General features: G+C 44.0%; 3 protein-coding genes across 5 annotated transcripts in view; 1 reads left to right on the top strand and 2 right to left on the bottom strand.

Annotated features, from left to right (window-relative positions):
• Positions 1 to 3,327, bottom strand: part of Kif15 (kinesin family member 15) — a 54,980-nt gene extending 51,653 nt beyond the window's left edge. The window contains exon 1 of the mRNA XM_051202937.1: positions 3,301 to 3,327. Coding sequence (XP_051058894.1) covers positions 3,301 to 3,319 — 19 coding nt within the window. The 5' untranslated portion in view covers positions 3,320 to 3,327. The remainder of the gene's footprint in view (positions 1 to 3,300) is intronic.
• A 160-nt stretch (positions 3,328 to 3,487) lies between these two features.
• Positions 3,488 to 14,210, top strand: Kiaa1143 (KIAA1143 ortholog). 3 transcript variants are annotated; one of them, XM_051202908.1, is made up of 4 exons: positions 3,488 to 3,610; positions 5,056 to 5,200; positions 5,902 to 6,112; positions 14,069 to 14,210. In XM_051202908.1, the coding sequence occupies exons 1-4, from the start codon at positions 3,503 to 3,505 to the stop codon at positions 14,115 to 14,117; spliced, it is 513 nt and encodes a 170-aa protein (XP_051058865.1). In that variant the 5' UTR covers positions 3,488 to 3,502; the 3' UTR covers positions 14,118 to 14,210. The 3 variants fall into 3 exon arrangements, with proteins under 3 accessions (XP_051058865.1, XP_051058874.1, XP_051058882.1); XM_051202917.1 differs by lacking the exon at positions 14,069 to 14,210 and adding an exon at positions 7,197 to 7,271; XM_051202925.1 differs by lacking the exon at positions 14,069 to 14,210 and having other exon boundaries at positions 5,902 to 6,372.
• Positions 8,014 to 14,363, bottom strand: Znf35 (zinc finger protein 35). Its single transcript, XM_051202886.1, has 3 exons — positions 14,081 to 14,363; positions 12,632 to 12,773; positions 8,014 to 9,466 (listed from the first exon to the last, which is right to left on the bottom strand). The coding sequence occupies exons 1-3, from the start codon at positions 14,267 to 14,269 to the stop codon at positions 8,220 to 8,222; spliced, it is 1,578 nt and encodes a 525-aa protein (XP_051058843.1). The 5' UTR covers positions 14,270 to 14,363; the 3' UTR covers positions 8,014 to 8,219.
• Between the last annotated feature and the right edge of the window lie 7,856 nt (positions 14,364 to 22,219).

Here is a 22,219-nt window from a genome sequence, read left to right as displayed (position 1 = left end):
AAGTGACCAGATGTCAAAAGGCAAGTTTTCAGTAAGTTACACACACCCCAAAAGAAAATTCTCATCCCCTCCCCACTCCACCCAAAGCAAAGCTAAATGAACAGTGAGATAAAAGGAAGAATTTCAGAGAGGCCAGTAGTGCACATCTTAAGTCCCATCACTCCAGAGGCAGAGGGACCTCAGAGTTTATATAGCAAAAGGACACACAATTCCTAACTGAAGTCTGAAGAGATGTTTTGAGAAGTATTAGGACTTGAACACAGGCATTCTGAATTCATCTTCCATACCATTAGCTGAAGGAGGATGTCATCCCATATGCTACGAATATGTTTTACTACCATTGGTTAATAAAGAAGCTGAATTGGCCAATAGCTAGGAAGAATAGAGCCAAGCAGGAAATCCAAGTAGAAATACAGGGAGAAAGAAGGTGGCATCAGGGGAAGATGCCAGTGGCTGCTGAAGAAGCAAGATGTAAGGTAACAAGCCTCAAGGTAATATATAGACTAAGAGAAATGGATTCATTTAAGCTGTAAGAGCTGGTTAATAATAAGCCTGTGCTAATAGGACAAGCAGTTTGTAGTAATATTCAGCCTTTGAGTGGTCATTTTAAAAGCAGCTTCGGGACCAGGCCGGATGAGAAACCTCCAGCTACAATTACCCACCTCGTTATGCTACCTCTTGACCAAAGGTTAACGGAAGTATATAGTCTCATCACGTGGATATCATAAAATTGTGACACTACAAGGAAATTCTCTGTATACATTCACTGTAAAATTTTTTTCAACTTTGAGGTCATAGATGTGACTATCTAGAAACATGCTAATGTTTTGCACAGATGTTTTATTCAAGACAATTCAACCTAGAAACCCAAGTTCAAAGAGATAGAAAGAGGAAAAAAATGCTGATGGGAGATGTCATTCTGTAAACATGTTTCTCTACTGGCACTGTTGGCTAATAGGAAAGCAAGATAGGTGGGACTAGGAGACAAGGAGGATTCGGGAAGTAGTAGGGAGGAGTTTTCAAGATGTAGGACCAACAGGTTAGTACGCTGGGCCCTCTCTCCGCGTACCATGTGGAAATACTTAGATTAATAGAAATAGGTTAATATTTAAGACAGAGCTAGCCAATAACAGACACTGTATCTAATACAGTGTCTCTGTGTGTTATTTGGGGCTGGCACGGCAATGGGCCCAGGCCGTCGGAAAAACCTACTCAGAACAAATTGCCCATCAAAAACAGAACATATTGTAATATGCTTACCTACTGGAACACCAGGTAGCAATGAAAAAGACCTAGCTGCTGCTACCTATCGTGGATGCCCACGGGCACCAAATTTCACAAGTCATTACAAGGAAAAAGAATGTATCTACCATTTACATGGATAAAACTAACGAGTGGTGATAAAAACCAGAGTACTGGTTGCTGCTGAGGGAGCTACTGACTGTAGGAATAGCTCTATTCCCAGCACCGGGAGGTAGAGACAGAAGGATCACAAGTTCAACATCATCTTTGGTTTCAGAGAAATCTTAACACCAGCCTGGTGTATGTGAGACCCTATTTTTAAAAAGAATTATAATAAATACAATGATATAGAAAACAGGATGTGCATTTAAAATATACAAAGAACCAATTTGTGTGCTTAAATTCCCTTAATAGTGAAAGTGGTAAAGGAAAGACACTAAACTGAGAAAAAAAGATCACACTGAATTGTTCAGATAATGGTGTAACAGACTTAAAGGATTCATTAAACAACTATCAGGAAACACAATTGACAAAGAGCTACAAGCATGAGCAGTATTGTAAAATTCAAATGTATAATTTCACAATTTTCTCAAGCATCTCCTCATTCCATCCTCAAATTTCATACTCAGCCAAAACAAAACAAAAACATGCCAGCGCCCCCCCCCCACACACACACCAGCTCCAGGGTATCCAGCCACTCCAAGGGCACCTACACACACACACACACACACACACACACACACACACACACACACACTCCAGGGTATCCAGCCACTCCAAGGGCACCTACACACACAGACACACAGACACACACACACACACACACTCCAGGGTATCCAGCCACTCCAAGGGCACCTACACACACACACACACACACACACACACACACACTCCAGGGTATCCAGCCACTCCAAGGGCACCTACACACACACACACACACACACTCCAGGGTATCCAGCCACTCCAAGGGCACCTACACACACACACACACACACACACACACACACACACACTCCAGGGTATCCAGCCACTCCAAGGGCACCTACACACACACACACACACACTCCAGGGTATCCAGCCACTCCAAGGGCACCTACACACACACACACACACACACACACACACACACACACAAACACCCCCACACACATCATAACTAAAAAGAAAGAACTTAAGAAGGACAATCAGGCAATACAAGAGGTGGGGCTCACATGCAGTGGCGGTGGGGTGATTAAATCAATCTCTCGCCACTGAAAACAGATTGACAATATATATTAGTCTACTTATAATCTTGCAGTTCCTTTTTCCATAGTTTTTTTTTTTCTTCTCAGCCATCACCCACAGCCCAAAATTCCTAACCAGAAAATTCAAAACTAATCACAAGTCTTCTTATTTTTGTGAGACAACGCCTCAGTATAAAGGCTGGCCTCTCAAACAGCCTATTCTCGGTCGCATGTCCTGCAATTCGACCCCCTTAAGCCAGGCTTCTTTATCCACAGTATAATAGGCTACTCCCCTAATAGTCTCAACCATTTGTCATTAGATCAGCTAGCTGTCTGACAGGGCTTGTGTTCGAGTGACTTTTGGAACCAAACGCTTGTCACGCTGTCCATAGCATTTCTTCCCCCGGGGCAGACACCGCAGCACCTCACATGACAAAAGGGAAGCCGAGCACTCCAAGAAAGTACGCCAGAGACGACTTTCACATAACTTACAGCCAGCCTGTGTGTCACTACAACTGCTGTGCTTTAGTATTAGCTTGTGTGTCCGGGCATGCTAAATGCAGTTATCCGTCTACATTTAGGGTTCTGCAACGCAACTGTGGCTTCGCGAACTCACGAAGGCTTGGAAAGTCGGAAACGCGGGAGCAAGCACCAAGTGGAGGGCGCGGACGGACGCGAGAGGCAGCCAGCGGCGAGGGGAGGGGGTGCGGGAGCCGCAGGGTCGGCTGCACCGGGAACGGGCGAGCCCGGGCGCCTGCGCTGTGCACGCCGCCGCCCCCGCTGACACCGGCAGTGGCCGGCGGCGAGGCGCTCACGGGGCGAGGGCACGACTTACCTTTGCAGCCGGGGGCCATGGCGACGCGCGCCGGGACCCGCCACCGCCTCTGCCGCCAGAATCCTCCCGCCCGCCAAGATGGCCGCGGATTTGAATTTGGCGCCGCCCGCGGGCCACGCCTCCCGATGGGGCGTGTCGGTGACGTCAGGGGCGCGTCATAAGTCGGCGCGGGGGCGCGGGGCGCCGAGTGTGGCGAGCGATCATGAGCAAGAGGAACCAGGTGTCGTACGTGCGGCCCGCCGAGCCGGCCTTCCTGTCCCGCTTCAAGGAGCGAGTCGGCTACAGGGAAGGCCCCACCGTGGAGACCAAGGTGAGTGCGTCCGCGGGAGTGGCGCCGCGGTCGGCTCGCCGCTTCCGGCGCCTCGGAGCCGCGCGGGCCCCAGGTGCGGCCTCTGGCGCCCGATCGGAAGATGAGCGAGCCCTCGGTAGCTATGAATTCGGCCTTCCTGCCCCGGCGGCTTTCTCACTTGCCGATCTCACTTCACGTGAACGGGGTGGTTGACAGCGGCGTCCCCGTTTCCGGACGAGGAAACGGAGGCCGCTAGTTTAAATGGCCGGAATCAGAGTCCTGGGTGGGGTAGGGATCAGAAGTAGAATGCCTGCTGTTGCCCAGGTTGCGTGTCTCAGGACAGGGAGAAGTGAACGCAGTGTGGTCCCTGTTGCACACTTCACACAAGACGTGCGGTTGTCTTCACAAGCGCTTCTGCTGAACTTTGTAGGCTTGAAGGCTACGTGAGTAACAGTTGGTCTTCCGGGACACAGTGTGAGAGACAGGAGGCAGAGCGGTGGATATGGTCGCGGACTGTTAAGTTCTCTTATAGAGTCTAGAGGGTGTGAAAGTGATCGGGATAAAGTGGGCTAAGGCCACGTCGAGCAGGGTTTTTTTTCCCCACATACCCAGATGGCTGCACCCAATTAAAGGTTGGGCAGTAATTGAAAATTGAGGTGGTTCCATATTTATCAGAAAGTATTATGCAAAGACTTTTTTAATTAAAAATATGATGTCTAGCTTTTGAAAATAGAATATTACATTTGTTACATGCATACAGTGAGTACAGGGTTTCTGTTTGAGACATTTCAAAAGTTAATGTGTGCAGCATTGTTTTTTGTTGTTGTTGTTTGGTTTGGTTTGGTTTGGTTTGGTTTGGTTTTTGAGACAGGGTTTCTCTGTATTGCTTTGGAGACTGTCCTGGAACTTGCTCTGCAGGCCAGGCTGACTTCAAACTCAACAGATACCCGCCTGCCTCTTCCTCCTGAGTGCTGGGATAAAAGAAGAAAGTCTTGTGCCACCAACGCCCACCCAGCACTGTTTATGTACAAAAGCTTTTACATAATTATTGGTGTGTCTTTGAAAAGCAGCTGATAAGATAGCTACTAAACTGAGGCTGTTAGGATATTAGGTGAGCAGAGGTAGGAGAAAATAACTGTGATTTTCTGCACTTCGGTGGCTTGGTGAGGTGGGGTTGTTTGCTTGGTGTTTTGTTTTTTTGTCAAATTCAGACAAGACAGAGATGGAAAATGCCGATTAGAAACAAAGAGCCAAGGTGGTTCAGCACTACCCTGAGCAGGCTTGCTAGAAGTGAATGTGCCCGGGGTGAATGGCTGACGACCTGCTTGCTGCAGCGCTGAACTTAAGCTCTTTGGAGTTAATTCATTTCATATTCATTTCATGGATAGTTACCCATTTCACCTTAATAATTATAGTTGCTTGGTTAAAGGTTAGCGACCTACACATTATACTTACACTTTCTGTAGAAAATCCAGCCTCAGCTCCCAGATGATGATGGCGATCACAGTGACAAAGAAGATGAACAGCCTCAAGTAGTGGTTTTAAAAAAGGGAGACCTAACAGCTGAAGAAGTCATGAAAATCAAGGCAGAAATAAAGGCTGCCAAAGCAGGTATGTCCAGAAATTGTCTGGTTTTTTTGTTTGTTTTGTTTTTTTTTTTTTAACACTTTAAGGAACATAAAGTGGGTCTTTGTTTTGTTTTAAGTGAATAGAGTGATTTGTTTGAAGAATGTGGTCTTTGGTTCAAGCATTGGCCATGGTGCCAGATGTGTGACCTTGAGCAAGTGATCACCTCTGTGCATCAAGTTCCCTGTCAGTGAAATATAAACAATAAATGGACCTCCCTTAGTGCACTACTTAAAGTATCCTATTAACAAAACAAGCCAACTAGTCAACAGAGATCTGTGTAATCAATGCCCGAAATGTAGGACTTTATGTAGTGCACTAGTATTATTCCCAGACACGTTACATTGTTTTAGGGAGAAATAACTGTGTTTCCAAACACATTTCAAAATACAACCCGATAAACTGGAACTGCAGCCCAGTGGTAGAGAAACCTCTTAGCATAGGAGGCCCCACATTCAGATCCCATCACCTTCTTCATCTCTACTGGTCAGCTGGGGACTAATAATAGTGAGTTTTTATTGACTGATTGTGTGTGCTGGGTAGGGCACAACTAGCAATAGAGCAGACTGAATTAATTCAAGGACATCCTCCAGTACAGTATGTGACATTCTTGTCTGTTGACTCTGTTACCAGCAAAATAATGAGAAGAAACTCTTTTGGCTTTTTTTTTTTTTTTTTGGTCACAGATGAGGAACCACCTCCAGCTGATGGGAGAATCATGTATAGAAAACCAGTTAAGCGTTCTTCAGATGAAAAGAGTTCAGGTTTAACAGCAAGTTCCAAAAAGAAGAAAGCAAATGAAGATGACATAAATAAGCAGAATTCAGATAGAAAGAACTCACAAAAGCAAATAAGAAACAGTAGTCTCCTTTCTTTTGACAATGAAGATGAAAATGAGTAAGTATAAATACTGCAGACTTGATTTCCTTTGATGGCAGCGAGGTATCTTTTAAAACATTAATTTTCCTATATCCTAAAGTGACATTTTCCCTTAGAACTACAGGGTCATTGCAGAAAGCTTCAAAAATACAGGAAGTAAAACCCACCCAACAATGCCCCTTTGACTGGAAATGCTCAACATTCACTACTGTTAACATTTTATTACCTCCCGCTTGTGGGTTTGTATATATGTAAATTATATTTTTAAACAAAACTGAGATTGTTGTATATGTTCTTTGTCCTGCTTCTTTCTTAGAATTGCATGGTTAGACTTTTCTAAAAGTTACATATTTCAAAAATATAAAACTAATAGCTCACAGAGAATTATTATAAACAGATGTCTTAGTGACTGTTTCATTGATGTAAAGAGACACCATGACCAAGGCAACTCTTATAAAAGAAAGCATTTAATTGGGGGCTTGCTTGAAGCTTCAGCTCAGCCCATTGTTAAAGGTGTTCAGAAACAAGGAGCCAGTGATTGTTTCAAAATCCAACATTTTGAAAATATTATTTTAATTTATTCTTCGTTTTGTTTTGAGACAAGATTTCTCTGTGTACTCCTGGCTGTCACTTTGTAGATCAGGCTGGTCTGGAATTCAAAGATCTGCCTACCTCTGCCTCCCAAGTGCTGGGGTTAAAGGTGTGTGCCACTACTGCCCAGCTAATTCTTAAGTAGTCAAGGAATCAAACAAAAAAATTTAATACCACAGCATAGTTTCATCCTTTAAAAAAACATATTTTCATGTAACAAACAGCTCCACTGTTTTTCAATTAGTTTATTTAAAACCTGTTTTGTTAAATGGTGATAGGGTCTCACTATGTATCACTGACTGACCTAGAACTCAGTATAGCCGTGAGCTCAGAGATCCCATGTGCCTCTGCCCCACCTCACCCCTGGTGCTGGGGTTAAAGGAATGCATCATCATGCTTGGATAGAACTCTTTTAGAGATTTTTTTTTTTATTTTGAATTATGTGTGGGGGGGGGCAGCTAACCTCAGAAAAGCTTCAGCTTTTCTTGGGCTTCCCTCTGCTGTCTTCAAGCCCAGGTGATGGAACCTGAAGTCACCAACATGGGAACTGGCTTGGATAATCAGGGAACCAATAGCGAATGCTGCCTGTCATGACTATAATGACTCTTGAAATGAAGATCCACCTCCCACATCACCCTAGGAGGCCGGTGGCTTTATCTGGCTCCTCCAGTGGAGCCAGAAGTTTGAGGGTTTAATGGCAATGTCCCAGCTCCTGAAACAGTGCCTTCCCACGTAAAGGGAAGAATAATTGCATTTTGATGATCTTTTGGGGGGAGGGTACTTTTTTTTTTTTTTTTTTTTAAAGATGGATTTCTCCGTAGAGCTCTGGCTGTCCAGGAACTCACCCTGTTAACTAGGCTGATCTTGAACTCAGATCTATACATCCTAAATGCTGGGACTAAAGGAGTGGTAGAAAATTATGGTGGAGTGGAATATCAGAGAACATTGAACACAACTAAGATGGGCATCTGCCATATAGGAAGAAAAGGTCAAACTAAATTCTCATTCTTCACTGCATATGATGAAGCCAAGGATTCCAGAAGCTGAGCAGGAAGATTTATCACAGTTGAAGGCTAGCCTGAACTACATAGGGATTACCAGGTCACCCTGCACTACACAGGAGTATTACACCTCAAAACAAAAAGCAAACCCAGGAAAACCACTTCCATAATTGTCTTGGGAAACTGATGGTGAAAATCTTTATGTTAAGATGTTCAATAATATTTTTATACACTGTGAAGATGTGTATCTCAGTTTAATAAAATGCTGAATGGCAGATAGTTTAGGATTGTTTCTCACCAGCTCATGTAACTTAAAACCCATTAGGACCAGTGAGTATGTGCATAAGAAAAAGAAGCTGCATCCTTGGCTTTTAGATGTTTTATTTTCTTTAAATTCACCTCCGAAATGCTTGTGTTTACTTTACCTTACAGAAAATAATTTTAAAGAATATAGGCTTTGTTTTAACAAAGGAAGACTAAACAGAGGTGCCTACTATTTGGGAGCAGTAGGTTATGGCCAACTACTCTCCTTGCTACTCAACAAGATGGGTTCTGTGGTGCCGCATGAGGTGTGAGTTAGAAATGAAAGCTGCACCACACTTTGCACATTCATAGGGTTTCTCTCCTGTGTGAGTTCGCTGGTGGACAGTGAGACTGGACCTCTGTCTGAAGGCTTTACCACATTCGTTACACGTATACGGTTTCTCCCCATTATGGATTCTTTGATGGATGAGTAGGTATGAGCTACAAGTGAAGGCCTTCCCGCACTCATTACACACATAAGGGAGATCTCCACTGTGAATCCTCTGGTGGACAATAAGGCAAGAGAGCTGACTGAAGGCTTTTCCACATTCACTACAGTCATAAGGTTTCTCTGCAGTGTGAATTCTCTGATGCACAATAAGGTGGGAAAAACAACTAAAGGCTTTCCCACAATCCTTACACTCATATGGCTTCTCACCAGTATGGCTTCGCTGATGCACAATAAGATTTGCACTCTGGGTAAAGGCTTTGCCACAATCGTTACAGGCGAAAGGCTTCTCCCCAGTGTGGATCCTCTGATGGACAATGAGGTTAGAGCTTCTAGTAAATGTTTTTCCACACTCATTGCATTCGTAGCACTTTTCAGTTATGTGGACTTTCTGGTGCCGAGCAAGTTGTGAGCTGTAACTGAAGGCCTTCTCACATTCACCACACTTAAAGGTTTTTTCTAAAGAGTGGATTTTCTGATGCACAGTCAGATTGGAGCTCTGAGTGAAAGCCTTCCCACATTTTGCACAAACATAGGGTTTCTGTCCAGTGTGGATCCTCTGATGCACAACAAGGTTTGCACTCTGAATGAAGGCCTTCCCACACTCGTGACACTCGAAGGGTTTCTCCCCTGTGTGGATTCGTTGATGTACAACGAGGTTTGCACTCTGACTAAAGCCTTTCCCACACTCATTGCATGTAAAAGGCTTTGGCCCAGGATGCATTTTCTGATTTTTAGCTGGGCCGGAACTAAGGCTGTGTTTCTTCCTAGACTTCTTAGACTTCTGGTCTTCGTCTTCTCTGAAGCTTTCAGACAATGGGCAGTCTTTCACTGTGACTTTTCTTGTATCTCTTTTTTCCTTCTTTATTCTCTGCCTTTTTAATACATTTCCCTTTTCACAAGATTCTCCTAGCTCAGGTCCTTGAAGATCACCTTTCTGGATTCTTCCTAAAATCACGAGGGACTCTTCAGCTTCATCGCCTGTCTCTGTTTTAGGAACCAGTAACTGCAGCTTCTTGGTGTCAGTACCTGTACCAAGAAACAGAAAATAAAAATGTTCCCTCTGGCGCAGAAAAAGAACAGGCTCAACAGCATCACAGTAAATAACGCCACAAACTGACCTCATGGAGGGGAAGACCACACTCTGCAGATTCTTCAGCTGTGTCTATGGCCTGCCATTCACCAGATTCTGTTATGTTCCAGCATGAGCGCCACTATAAGCTCATATGCTGAATGGCTAGCCCCTAGCTAGCGGTGCTTTAGGGGAAGTTATGGAAACTTGAGGCCCTGGTCCCTGTTCATCATGAAGTAAGCCATCTCATCTTCCACATAATCCCACTATCATGTTCTACACACTCTGAACTGAAACCTCTTGATTCTAAGTTAAAAGAAATTTTTCCCTCCTTATATCTGTCAGCAACAACAGCCACTTAGCCCAAAGTAACAGGCCCAAGCTCTAGACAATACTGGAAACCTGAAGATAAGACTCACAACTGACCAATTATGAAGGGTACCAGCCCTGCCTCAACTTACCTTTTTTTTTCTCGAGCTGCTAGTGTGAATTAGCACAGAACTGACCAGCTAATGTGGAAAATCCCTATCCATAAACAAAAGACCTCCCAACTTTGGCTTTTTGTGTGTGAGAATGCTAGGTAGCAAAATAAGGATAAAATCTGGGCATGGTGACATACACATATAATCCCAGCATTTGGATGGCAGAGGAAGGAAAATTGCTGTGAGCCTGAGGCCAGCCTGGTCTAGAGCAAGTTCCACAACAGGGTTAAACAGAGAGACAGTTTAACTAAAAAACCAAATCAACCAAACAAACAAAACTCACCAAGGCTGGAGAGATGGCTCAGCAGTTAAGAACAGTATTCTTCCAAAAGACTTGGAATGCCAAGCATTCTATCAGCAAACTACCTGCATCCAGAACCCCACTAGGCTTTTATATCAATACCTACCTTTCTTCCTTTCACATTTTTTTCTTTCTCTTGGTGTATGAACGTCATCACATTTGTTAAATATGCACTCTACGTTTTGAACTATAAACCTCCCTGTTTGACTTTTTTCAAAAGAGATTTGGTATCTGTATGATGGCTTAGCTGGTACAAGCCCTTGCTACACAACTCTGGTACCCATGTTAAAGTGGAAGGGTAGAACTGACTCCACAAAACTGTCCTCTAACCTCTGTACGTGCATTGTGGTGCAGATGCACACACACACATATACATGCAGTAAATGAGTAAGTAAAATTTAATCATAAAAACCTCAGGTGGCCATGACAGTATACACCTGTGATTCCAACACCGGGAGGTAGAGGCATGTAGTTCCAAAGTGCAAGGCCAGTCTGGACTACATGAAACATTGGCTCAAAAGGCACACACACACACACACACACACACAAAACACCCAATCAGTCAGTCAATCAATCAAACAAACAAAAAGACTTGATTTTGTTGGCCCGTTAATCTGCTTTTTGTGCTCTTGAGATATGAAGCATGCAATCCCATCCCCCCCACCCACAGAAACATTCCTGACCCTCATTTATGGGTCATTTCTGCACAAGCAGGATCTTGTCACAGCCCATCAAGACTGATTTCAGGGTCCTGTGCCAGTGTAGTGACAGAAACCTTTAATCTCAGCCCTTGGAACGCAGAGGCAGGTGGATCTGTGAGTTCAAGGCCAGCCTGGTCTACATAACGAGTTCCAAGACATCCAGGGCTATGTACAGAGACCCTGTCTCAAAACAACAAATAAGCAAAAATAATCAATGATTTAATTAAGTGAGGCTAGCACCTTACTGTTTTCATTCCTCATGTCCATAACAGTCAGTAAAGCTAAACACTTCAATCTGCTTCTTGTGTTTTTTTATTTTGATTTCTGTACATGAGAATTACCAACCCCCCAACCATTTCTGTCTGCGTGTGTTGTGTGCGCACATATACCGCAGTGTGCACGTGGAGGTCGGAGGACAACGGCAAGGGGTGAACTCAGGTCACCAAGCATGGCAACAGCTGCCTTTACCACTAAGCCATCTGATAGCCCCAAATTAACTTTTTAAATCTTTAAATCACTTTTCACTGCCTTTACCACTAAGCCATCTGATAGCCCCGAATTAACTTTTTAAATCTTTAAATCACTTCATACTAATGATCTGTAATAACTCCTTACACACTGAGGTAATTTTTGTTTTGAGACAGGATCTTACTATTTAGCCCTAGATAGTCTGGACCAGGTATGAAGACCAGACTGACCTCAAACTAAGAGAGATCCAACTGCCTCTGCCTCCAGGGTGATGGAATTACAGGCCATGATACCAAGATAAAGGTACCTTTTAAGAATTTTTAAACTACATTTATTGGGGGATAGAGGTAGCATGCTAACGTACACGGGATGGAACTTAGACCAAAGGGCATCTTTACCTGCTGAGCTATATTATTGGCCCTAGAGATTTTTAATGATTTATTTTTATTTTATGTGCACTGGTGTTTTGTCTGCATGTGTATCTATGTAAGTGTCTGACACACTGAAACTGGACCTACAGGCAGTTGTGAGCTGCCACGTGGTGCTGGGACCTGAATCTAGGTCTTCTGGAAGAGCAGCCGGTGTTATTAACTACTCAACTATCTGTCCAGCACAAGGTATTTTCTTTTAAGTCTTTAAAAGAAAGACACTTAAGAATGAGGATGTAACTCAGTTGGTAAACTGCTTGCCTAGCATGCATGAAGCCTTGGGTTTAATCCCCAGCACACACACATACAGCAGGTATGGTGGGGCAGGCTCGTAATCCTATCACTTGGGAGATGAAAGCAGGACGGTTAGAAACTCAAATCAGGGTCAGTCTTGGTTACACAGTGAGTCTAGGGCCAGGCTGGGATATGAGGCGTCTCAAAAAGAAACAAGAATAAAACAGGCAGAGCACACGATCCTTTACTTGCAACTTAAAAATAACAGTAAAACACATGAAGACATGGGTTTACACATGTGCAGAGACATGAAAAGTGCTAAGGAACGAACATGATTAAAAAGTGAACTTAGAATTTACCTGTTTGGTCTTTAGACTGTATTAAAAAAAAGAGCCACACACTGTGGCAACTATAAGGGCAGCTCTTTTCATACTATGTGATTTCAGAAGGAAAACCAGACACCACCCACACATTTTAATGTGACTGAGATCAGGGAGCTGAACTTTACCTAGGAGGGTTGGGTTCCCATGAGGCTCCAGGATTTCACGCTTGGCCAGAGTCCCTGGTAATGAGTAGCTCCCAAGGGGTGCAGCAGCAGCCTCCTGTGTTGCTTTTAGGACCACTGCCATGTCCCAGAACATTTTCTGACCCTAGAAACAAGTGGGTATAGTTTGTTTATGAGGGCACTACAGACAGACTGAAGCATGGTGGTAATCACAGCTTTGCGGATGAGAACTCATTCCTGGAGGTCACAAAAACTGAGCAGGAGTCTAACCCAACTCCCCAGAATGCCTGGGAAGAGAAGCTTGGTTCTTTTTGTTGTTGTTGGTATTTGTTTTTTCTTTTTGTAAAGTTTTGGAGACAGGGTTTCTCTGTGTACCCCTGGCTGTCCTGGAACTCACACTGTAGACCAGGCTGGCCTTGAACTCACAGAGATCCACCTGCCTCTGCTTCCCAAGCACTGGAATTAAAGGTGTGTAACACCACCAACCCTAACCTACCACCTCTATTTTTAACTCACTGAATTCTACAGCATGTGTCCTAATTTGTTAGTGAGCCCTAGCTGAGAAAGGCAGAGAGCATGGCTTTGAGCTCAGCTGATATAGTGCTTTGCCTCACACCACAGAAAATAGGTGTCTGACCACAGACCTGTACCCCAAGCTTATGGGAAATCACTTCAGGAGGATCATAATTTTAAGGTCATTCTTGGGTAACAGAGACTCTGGGGGCAGCACTTGGAAAGATTTTTCAGCAGAATTTTCTAGGCCCCAAAAATCAAACTAACCAGGGTTCTGACCAAACTCTCACAGAGAGCTCTGAGAAAACTCTGAATGATCCTGGAGTGAGTTTGAAACCACTAAGGGTAAACCAAACTGTGCTGATCCATGCGCTTACTCCCAGCACATGGGTAGTGAATGCAGGAGACTCAGGAATTCAGTCAGCCTGAGCTATTTGTCTATAGATGAACAGTATCTGTAGTAACATCCAAGACCTTCTAAACCAAAATTATACTTTAATGAGAACCCGTGGCAGACATTAACGACGGCAAAGCACTGGAAAGAATTGTTAAACCCTGAATGAAACATTTCACTAGGTCGTATCCCCCAGAATCTAATTAGAACAGACTATAGTGTTGGTATTAAGATGTGGTAAAGTTCCCCAAGCTCTATGCAGCAATGGATGGGAGCCACAGACATATAGAACTGTACTTACAGGACAGTATATAGCAGTCAAAGGGAACATCTCACTATGTTCCAAAGGAATAAAGGCGGGAGCCACAGACGTATAGAACTGTACTTACAGGATAGTATACAGCAGTCAAAGGGAACGTCTCACTATGTTCCAAAGGAATAAAGGCGGGAGCCCTCATCAGGAAAAAAATCTGGGTTTGGCAGTCGAGTGCCTGGGAAACTCTGAGATCTGTGTTTCTCTCTCTTTCCCCCAGATCGTCAATTACCTTTTCCTCCTCTTCTGATACATCAATGCTTAAGTAAGGACTTTCCCCTGGGCCCCGGCCCTTGGCATTCTCAGAGTACACTTGCTGAATGGATGCCGGACTCATACTTCTATCTTCATCCTCTTCCTTTTCCACCTTCACTGGGCCCCAAGAGGCTCGGCCCATGGTCTTTTCCAATTCTGCAGTCATCTTCTCTGTTCAATGGGGGATCTTCGAAAACAGAGGGAGACCCAACTTCGGTCACTCTCCATCTAATCTTCAAGTCTCCTAAGCTTCTGAGTCTCTTCCCAGCGCCAAGATTAGTACTGTTGGCTGCAAAATCAGAAAACACAGTTAATCCCAAATGTAGCTTGGTATGGACAACACTTAGCCCATTAGTTGACGTTACTGGCTCCTGGCTAGGGGCCAGAGCAGAACAGTAACTGTCTGTTCTCCTTCAAATGATAGGGGTAGATTGTAAATACAAATGATTACAAAAAATTTTATCTAATTAAAAGTTAACAGTCTGCCTGCACCCTTTAATCCCAGCACCTGGAGACAAAAGCCTCCTCTACTTAGGCCATCACAGCTGCACAGTGAGATGGAATCGAAATCAGTGAGGAAGAATTAATATTTTAACTGCAAAACCTTTAAGAATAGCTGGGCAGTGGTGGCACATGACTTTACTCCCAGCACTCGGGAGGCAAAGGTAGATAGATCTCTGAGTTTGAAACCAACCTGGTCTACATATCAAGTTCCAGAACAGACTCCAAAGCTATGGAGAAACCCTGTCTCAAAAAAGCAAAAAACACTAACAACAAAAAATACTTTTAAGAATACAGAAAAATATTAGGGGAAAACTACAATGATAATGATTATTATTTTCCTTATACCTTATTTTTTTACTATGGAAGCACATCCCCAACCCCTGGACTAATTTCTTTCTTTTCTTTTTCTTTTTTTTTTTTTTTAAGAAGGGACACTACAAAAATTACTAAAGAGAAAAAAAATGACTATCTCAAAGGATATAGTTACAAGTATTTTTGAGGTTCTTTTTGTCTGTTTGACATATCTTCCAAATGTTTGTAAGACCAAATATTGGCTTAAAACAAAATTATTCATGTTAACATTGCTCATCTTTTTTAAATAATGTATTTATTTATATTTTATTTGCATTGGTGTTTTTGCCTACATGTATGTATGTCTGTGTGAGACTGTCAGATCTTGGACTTGTAGACAGTTGTGAGCTGCCACGTGGATGCTTGGAATTGAACCCAGATCCTCTAGCAAGAGCAGTCAGGGCCCCTAACCCCTAGGAAGAGCAGGCAGTGCTCCTAACCGCTGCCCATCTCTCCAGCCCCCTTAGCCTACAATTGTCCATCTTTCTGAAGCGGTTATATAACACGTAAAATTAAGTGTCCCACACGTACACGGATATAAACACGAGTGGAGTAACTAGTGACTACCCTGGGGACAGCCTCGTGCCCTGTGTGCGCACTTCAGGCCGAACTTGCACCTGGCTAACCGTTCTGTACTGGTGGCTTTTGCTCTTGTTCCTGCACTGCTGGGAACTCATGCAGTGGCCTCCTGCATACACTGAGGAACACCCTCAGCCACAACCGCTGCTTGACTCGCTGTTTTACCACAGCCTTAAAAGTCTTTCAATAGACAGGATAAAGCATATACATATATACACACACACACACACACACACACACACACACACACACACACACACATACCTCATTCTGGTGGAGCATTCTAAATTTACTAAGCCGTACTGTTTACAGCCTTTTCTTTAATAAACACGGGCTTTACTGCTCAGTTTGGTAATGGTTGTTTCCTGTACAAACCATTCCTTTGTCCTGTTGCATTATTCCATTATTCCTTTAGAATGAACTGTGAGGTCGCTAGCTTAAGGGTTTATATTTATTGTTAAATTGCTTTCTAAAACACCATATAAAGTCAGGCACACAACTAATTAGCAGAACCTTCTTATCTCAGATAAGCCAACCGGGTTTTGTTTTGTTTTTTAAAAACTAAGTTAAATAATCTTACTATTTTATTTTTGCTGGATATAAAGAGATTGACTTTTGTTTGTTTGGTCCTATTTCTCTTTGGTTCTGTTACTAAAAACGGGTGCTCATTTTTGCTAAATCCCCTTCTGCAGTCTGTGGAGTAATCCTACTCATTCTAACTTAATTGTACACACCGAATTTTCAAGCGATGCCACGCTTTTCACCCCCGAACCAAATCATAATTCTGGAGGGTTATTCTGCCCGTGACCGGGCTAAGCCTCCCTGTCGGGACAGCCTCGGGGTCTCGTTCCCCCATGCGCGCACGCGAAGTTGGTATTCCGGCGGAGCCATCTGCACAGGCCTCCCTCCTGCACCCCGCCAGCAGCCCCCGCCGCCCGCCCGGCGGACCCGACCCCAGCTACCTCCCGGCCCGGGGAAGCGAGCGTCGGCGCAGGGCGATCCTGCCCCTCTCCCCGCCCGCCGAGACCCGCTCACCACGGCGGCCCAGCCCGCCAGCGCCACTTCCGCGGACTGAGATCGCAGAGCCTCCCTGCTACAGCCGGGCAGAGAACAATGACCGGACAGGAAGTGCCTCGGGAAGGGCTTCCGGCTCCCCCGTCGACAGGCCGACCTCTCTAGGAATGTGGGATGTCGTCCCCTGCGGTGCCTTTCCCAGGAGTTCCGAGACTGGGGAGGCCGGGTATTAGCGGGCAGGGCAGGGGCATCTTGGAAGGCGCGCACCTATCCAGAGCTGCCGAACCGTTGCAGAAAACACTTTTATTTTCAAAATATCGAGCGGTACAGAAAAAAATTGAAGGAATGATCGTGAATAGCCTTACCATTGATCTAGACATTTGCCTTAATTCCCATATATGATTAAGGTCAGTTTTAGAAATAATAAACATCAAAACGTTTTATTTCAAGCGTTCAATATGTATCCCTTAAGAATGTTCTCCAAGTAACCATCATGGCCCGTAAGAAAAATTACAACCATTCATATTCAGGTTCAACCACCTTAAAATATTTCAAATCTGCCAAAAGTGGTGTGGCACACACACCATTTAATCCCAGCACCTGGGAAGCAGAGTCTAGTGGATCTCTGTGCCCTGGAGGTTGAGACCCGGTCTCAAAACCAAAAACCAAATCTAACCAAAACCAAAACCAGAAATCCCCACAAACATTTCAAAATTGCTCCCTGCCCCCAAATAAACGTCGCAGCACAACAGTTAGAGCTTTTTAATTTTGTGTGTTTGAAAGGAAAAATGCAAGGCTACAAGACAGGACTCTTCACTCACTTAAATAATCTTACAGTATCTAGCACCTGGGACCCCAGCTCTTGAAAGGCTGTGGCTGGAGGGTCACCACGACTTTGAAACCATCTACCTCATGGTTAAGTATCCCATAGTACAGGTATGCGAGATTAAATGGGTGAACTGTGCTCGGATCCCTGAAGAAGCACATCATATGAACTGCTGAGCCTGCTCTCCAGCCCCAAGCTTTGTTTGTTTATTTGTTTGTTTGTTTGTTTAAATGATTCCTTTTTATTTTTTATGTGCATTGGTGTTGTGCTTGCATGTATGACTGTGTGCGTGTGTTGGCATTACAGACGGTTGTGAGCTGCCATGTGGGTGCTGGGAATTGAACCCAGGTCCTCAGGAAGAGCAGCCAGAGCTCTTAAACTCTGAGCAATCTCCTCAGCATCTCCCCCGCCCAGCTTTATTTTAAAAATCGATTCTTTAAAGTTGTAAATTAAAATTCCTCTTACACAAATGAGCATCTTTGTAGTAATTCTGACACAAACAGATTCACATCATGTCGTGTACTCTGACCATACGTACCTCTTTCATCAACTTTATTGACAAGTGAGCTATCTCACCTGCTCCTTACAGTTCGATACTTGGCAGATCAAAGCAAACCCCACACTTTTCTTCCCCCCAAAAAAGGTGTATGAGGCAGCAATCCAAAGCAAACGGTGCAGAGGCTGAGTGATTCACACACTGGGCTACAGCATAGGAGCAGACTATGAATCCAAGGATCCTAAGCCCCCAAATCCAAAACAGTACCATTTAAGATGAGACATGGTGTTGTGCCGGGCTCACAGAGCCCCAGACCAACCCAAGGAGCCAGACAATTCCTACGCAAACACAAAGGTTTCTTTTTATTGTTCAAGCTGGCCAGCTTGGATCTCACTCCAGTCATAAAGGGTAACTTTTAAAGGGACAGACCACAGCTGAAGGCCACAAGTTTCAGAGTTTCCATGGTTATTTAAGGTCTTTCAAAGTACAGAGCAAAGCAGTAACTATATATCTTAAGCAAGATACATTTGAGCAAGATTAGAGCACAGGGTTGCAGGGTTACAGAGTCACAGGGTCTGTCAATTATCCCCTGGGCCAGGAGATCTTTACATCTGGCAAGAAACCTTTATGACAACCAATTAGCAGACACAGGAACATTTGACATAAGTGGTGGATAGTCACCTCCCCTTCTCTGAGAGTGGGGCTCAGGCGCCAGCCATGGCACCCGTGATTTAACGGGTTAAATTTTCCTTTACCATTAGAAGTTCCCCTTCTCTGTATAGATTTAGGGCCCAAGTTTTTAAACTTTTATTAATTTTAATTTTGGTCCTTCAATGTGACACCTGTTTCCTATCACTAGTCCAAGATAAAGTTTTAATCTGTTAGGCTGAAACACAGTAGTGACCTATAGTCATCACCAGATTGGCAAAGCCTTTTGGCAGAGGATGACGTTTTGTTTGTTGTTTTGTTTGTTTGTTTGTTTTTTTCTGAGTTTACAGCCTTGGTACTTGTGATAAAATGTATTCCTCTGTAAAGATAATGATTTGCTTTTTCAGTTCCGTTAAGTTATAAAGTTGGATGACAACTGACCCATCCCTAAACACAAAAGCAAATCCATCTGCAGAAGCATTGTCAGCCCTGATGTGGTGAACCAGCCTATTGAGCTCACGCTTGCCTTCTCCCTACCACCCTGACCCAAGCCCCACCTGGGACTCCTGATCCTCCTGCCTCAGCATCCCTGCGGTTGGGATGACAGAAGCTCTCAGGGGACAAGTCCACAGTAGCCTGGCATACTGCCAGAGGCCCCTCCCTCCTTCTGTGCCCTCAGTGTCCACTTCCTGCCCTACCCTGCCCTCCAGCTCTCAGGGCCTGGCTGCCCACAGATAACACTGGAAGTAGACAACTAAGCCCAGAATCATGACCCTGCCAGATACAGTGACATCCCGTTACCCCAATCCTGATTCTCGGAAGCTGAATCTCCATGACTCGTGGGCTCAGAGGCAATGCTGTTTCCAGGCAGGGAAGTGCACATTTAGATTAAGCTAAATTTCCAATCAGAACATCTAGGGTATCAAGCAAACACACAAAAACTAGAATGTAAACATCGCTTGTTATGTGTCTGCCCTTTTCATACTTTGCTCCTTTACAAGAACCCTTTAAGATAGACAATATTGTCCTAATACTGGAAACAAAGGAGGAATAAACTAGAATACTTTTTCTGCCAACTACCTTGCAAGGCTTTGAAATCCAAGTACTCCTCTGCCTACATAAGCTTTTACCCTCACTGAAACTGAGCACTCAGGACCCTAAAGTCAGCCTCAGGGAGAAAGGGGGTTGGTAGAGCCAGGACCTGAATCAGAGAGCATCTTCTCTTCACTGCTGTGAATGTTTATCTGTGAACATGTCTTGGAAAAGTCATGCTGTTAGGGTCCAAGAATCCTGGAATAATTCACCACCAAACACCGGATTTGAGCAAGCTTAACATTTATTTAGAAAAACTGATATATCAGGGCAGGATTCGGACTCCAAACTGCATTCCAGAGGCAGGGGCAGCAGCCAGGTTTGTTTTTGTTTTTTGTTTTTTTGTTTTTCTCTGTGTAGCCCTGGTTATCCTAGAACTAGCTCTGCAGACCAAGCTGGATTCCAACTCATGGAGATCCACCTGCCTCTGCCTCAACACCCCCACCCACCCCTGCAACAGCAGCCACCTTTAAAGGACAAAAATCACAGAGATAGCTTGTGAGTCCTATCCAATGTAATACTGGGAGAAGTGGTTGGGGACTCTCCACGGTGACAAACTGTCAGCTTATCAGGGATCTCGATCGGAACCACTATGGATTGGTGTTCCCAGGGGTTCTGGGACAACCGATTAGAAGGGGAAGGAATGTTTGTGGTTTACTCCTGGGATGGGGGCACTGCAGCCTAGTCTCGGGAAATTGTGGGTAGCAGCTTAGGGCAGTTTCTGCGGCTAACTAGGCTCTAACAATGCCAGCTTGCATGCAGTCTAGCACAAACAAGCTGAGAATCCACAAAATCTCACGGCCTGCTGTGATGGAAAAAGGGCCTTGCACCCTGACCTGTACCAACTGGACTGACCAACTTCACCTTCACAACTCTTGAAACTGCTAACCTGGAGCAGCCCAAAATACAATGGAAATAATTGCTACCCAGGCAGGGGTGTAGTTTGAAGTATACTTGTTACACAAAGATGTCCTATGGAGTGTTCTGTAGTCACCTCTGCCACGTAAGTCTTAGCGTGGGGAAATGGTTTTGTCTAATGGCTCAAGAGCTCTACTTAGGTAACTGTGAGAAGTGACGTTATATTGGAGCAATCACTTCATCGTTCTAAGAACAGCCAGCTCCTTGAAGTGGCTCAAGCTGATTTCTTTCCATTCAGAATGCGGCAAAAAGGCGAGGTTAAGGTGATGACTCAAGAAACAACATTTATTGAAGGAATCACTACCTCCTGCAAGAAGAATGCTTCGACTTTGATTTTATAAGATTAGAGGTGATTATAGTTAGCCTGCTAACGGCAACAACAACAACAACAACAAAAAACTAACAATGTGAAAGCATTGTTTTTTATTTATACTGAACATTTTAGAATGGAGATTTGTCCCTGAAGGTAGTTTCTGTCCCAAATGAACACACAGAGGCTTGTACTAATTATAAACTCTTTGGCCTATTGCTCAAGCTTATTACTAACAAACTCTTACAACTTAAGTTTACCTATAATTCTTATCTACGTTCAGCCACGTGGCTTGGTACCTTTTCTCAGTAGTAAGGCATTCTCTCATCTTGCTTCCTCTGCATCTGGATGGCCATTGCATCTCTGCCTTTTCCTCTTCCCAGAATTCTCCTCGTCTGGTAGCCCCGCCCATACTTCCCGCCTGGCTACTGGCCAATGAGTGTTTCATTAAACCAGTAAGAGTGACAAATCTTTACAGTGTGTATTGCAGTTCATTAGGAGAAATTTTTCTTTCCTAATCATCTATACATTTTCTGGGAGGATGGAGCTCAGAGAGCTGTCAATCGTGGATGATTATTCTACTATCAAGGAAGAGAAGGTGCCCGAGATTCCTTTGCTGTGTTCTTTTAACCAACAGTGATCACAGAGTCAGCTCACCTTAAAACTGCAGAGAACAAAAGGCAGCATTGGTTTTGCTAGTAGAAAGTATTAGGCTGCATCCCGCGCATCTTAAGACTACATGATAGGTACTTTTCCTACCACCACTGAATAAAAATGAGGGTGCGCTCATTACATTATAATAGATTATACTTTTTCCTATATATAAAAGTAACCCTCTCATTGTAGAAAATCCAGAAAGCATAGGAAAGGATGCAGAAGAAAATAGAAATCGCCTACAACCCATCACCCAGAGATAATCGTCATTGGAACTTAGGTTTGGCCCTTTTTCTCTTTCCCCATTTTCCCTGGGCAAAATATTTTATCTGGATATTTAATTCTTTAACTTTCCATTTTATTCAAAATTTCCCCCATGGCACACATTAAAAACTTCTTCCAAAGCAATAGACTATCACTTACGTCACCCTGCACATGTAATAATCTATGGTGATTTTTCTCCCCCTCTTAGCTATGGATAACGTCGGCATGAATATGTCTTTGTTAAACTTTAGCCACTTATTATTTTCCCTGTATGGATTCTTAGAAGCAGAATTGACTTTAAATGTTACTAAAAACCTAATTTTCAGAAAAGTAGTGATTAGCCTTATAGCCAATTTTTCTTTTTTTTCTAAGACGGGGGTTTCACTGTGTGGCCCTGGCTGGTCTAGAACTCACAGAGATGTCCCCGTCTCTGCCTCCTAAATGCTTAGATGAAAGGCCA

This window comes from Phodopus roborovskii, unplaced genomic scaffold, assembly GCF_943737965.1.
Source record: "Phodopus roborovskii unplaced genomic scaffold, PHOROB, whole genome shotgun sequence".
Lineage (NCBI taxonomy): Eukaryota > Metazoa > Chordata > Mammalia > Rodentia > Cricetidae > Phodopus > Phodopus roborovskii.
The sequence above is the reverse complement of the archived record's forward strand: the minus strand, read 5'-3'. Positions and strand labels throughout refer to the sequence as shown.

What these genes read in the sequence shown, in the direction of transcription:
- Znf35 (XM_051202886.1), bottom strand. Translation starts at nt 14,269, where the DNA reads ATGACTGCAGAATTGGAAAAGACCATGGGCCGAGCCTCTTGGGGCCCA. An exon ending in TATCAGAAGAGGAGGAAAAG is followed by an intron (nt 12,774 to 14,080) that starts GTAATTGACGAT and finishes ACTTGTTTCTAG; the next exon opens with GGTCAGAAAATGTTCTGGGA. An exon ending in TGGGAACCCAACCCTCCTAG is followed by an intron (nt 9,467 to 12,631) that starts GTAAAGTTCAGC and finishes TTCTTGGTACAG; the next exon opens with GTACTGACACCAAGAAGCTG.
- Kiaa1143 (XM_051202908.1), top strand. Translation starts at nt 3,503, where the DNA reads ATGAGCAAGAGGAACCAGGTGTCGTACGTGCGGCCCGCCGAGCCGGCC. An exon ending in AATAAAGGCTGCCAAAGCAG is followed by an intron (nt 5,201 to 5,901) that starts GTATGTCCAGAA and finishes TTTTGGTCACAG; the next exon opens with ATGAGGAACCACCTCCAGCT. An exon ending in GACAATGAAGATGAAAATGA is followed by an intron (nt 6,113 to 14,068) that starts GTAAGTATAAAT and finishes TCTTTCCCCCAG; the next exon opens with ATCGTCAATTACCTTTTCCT.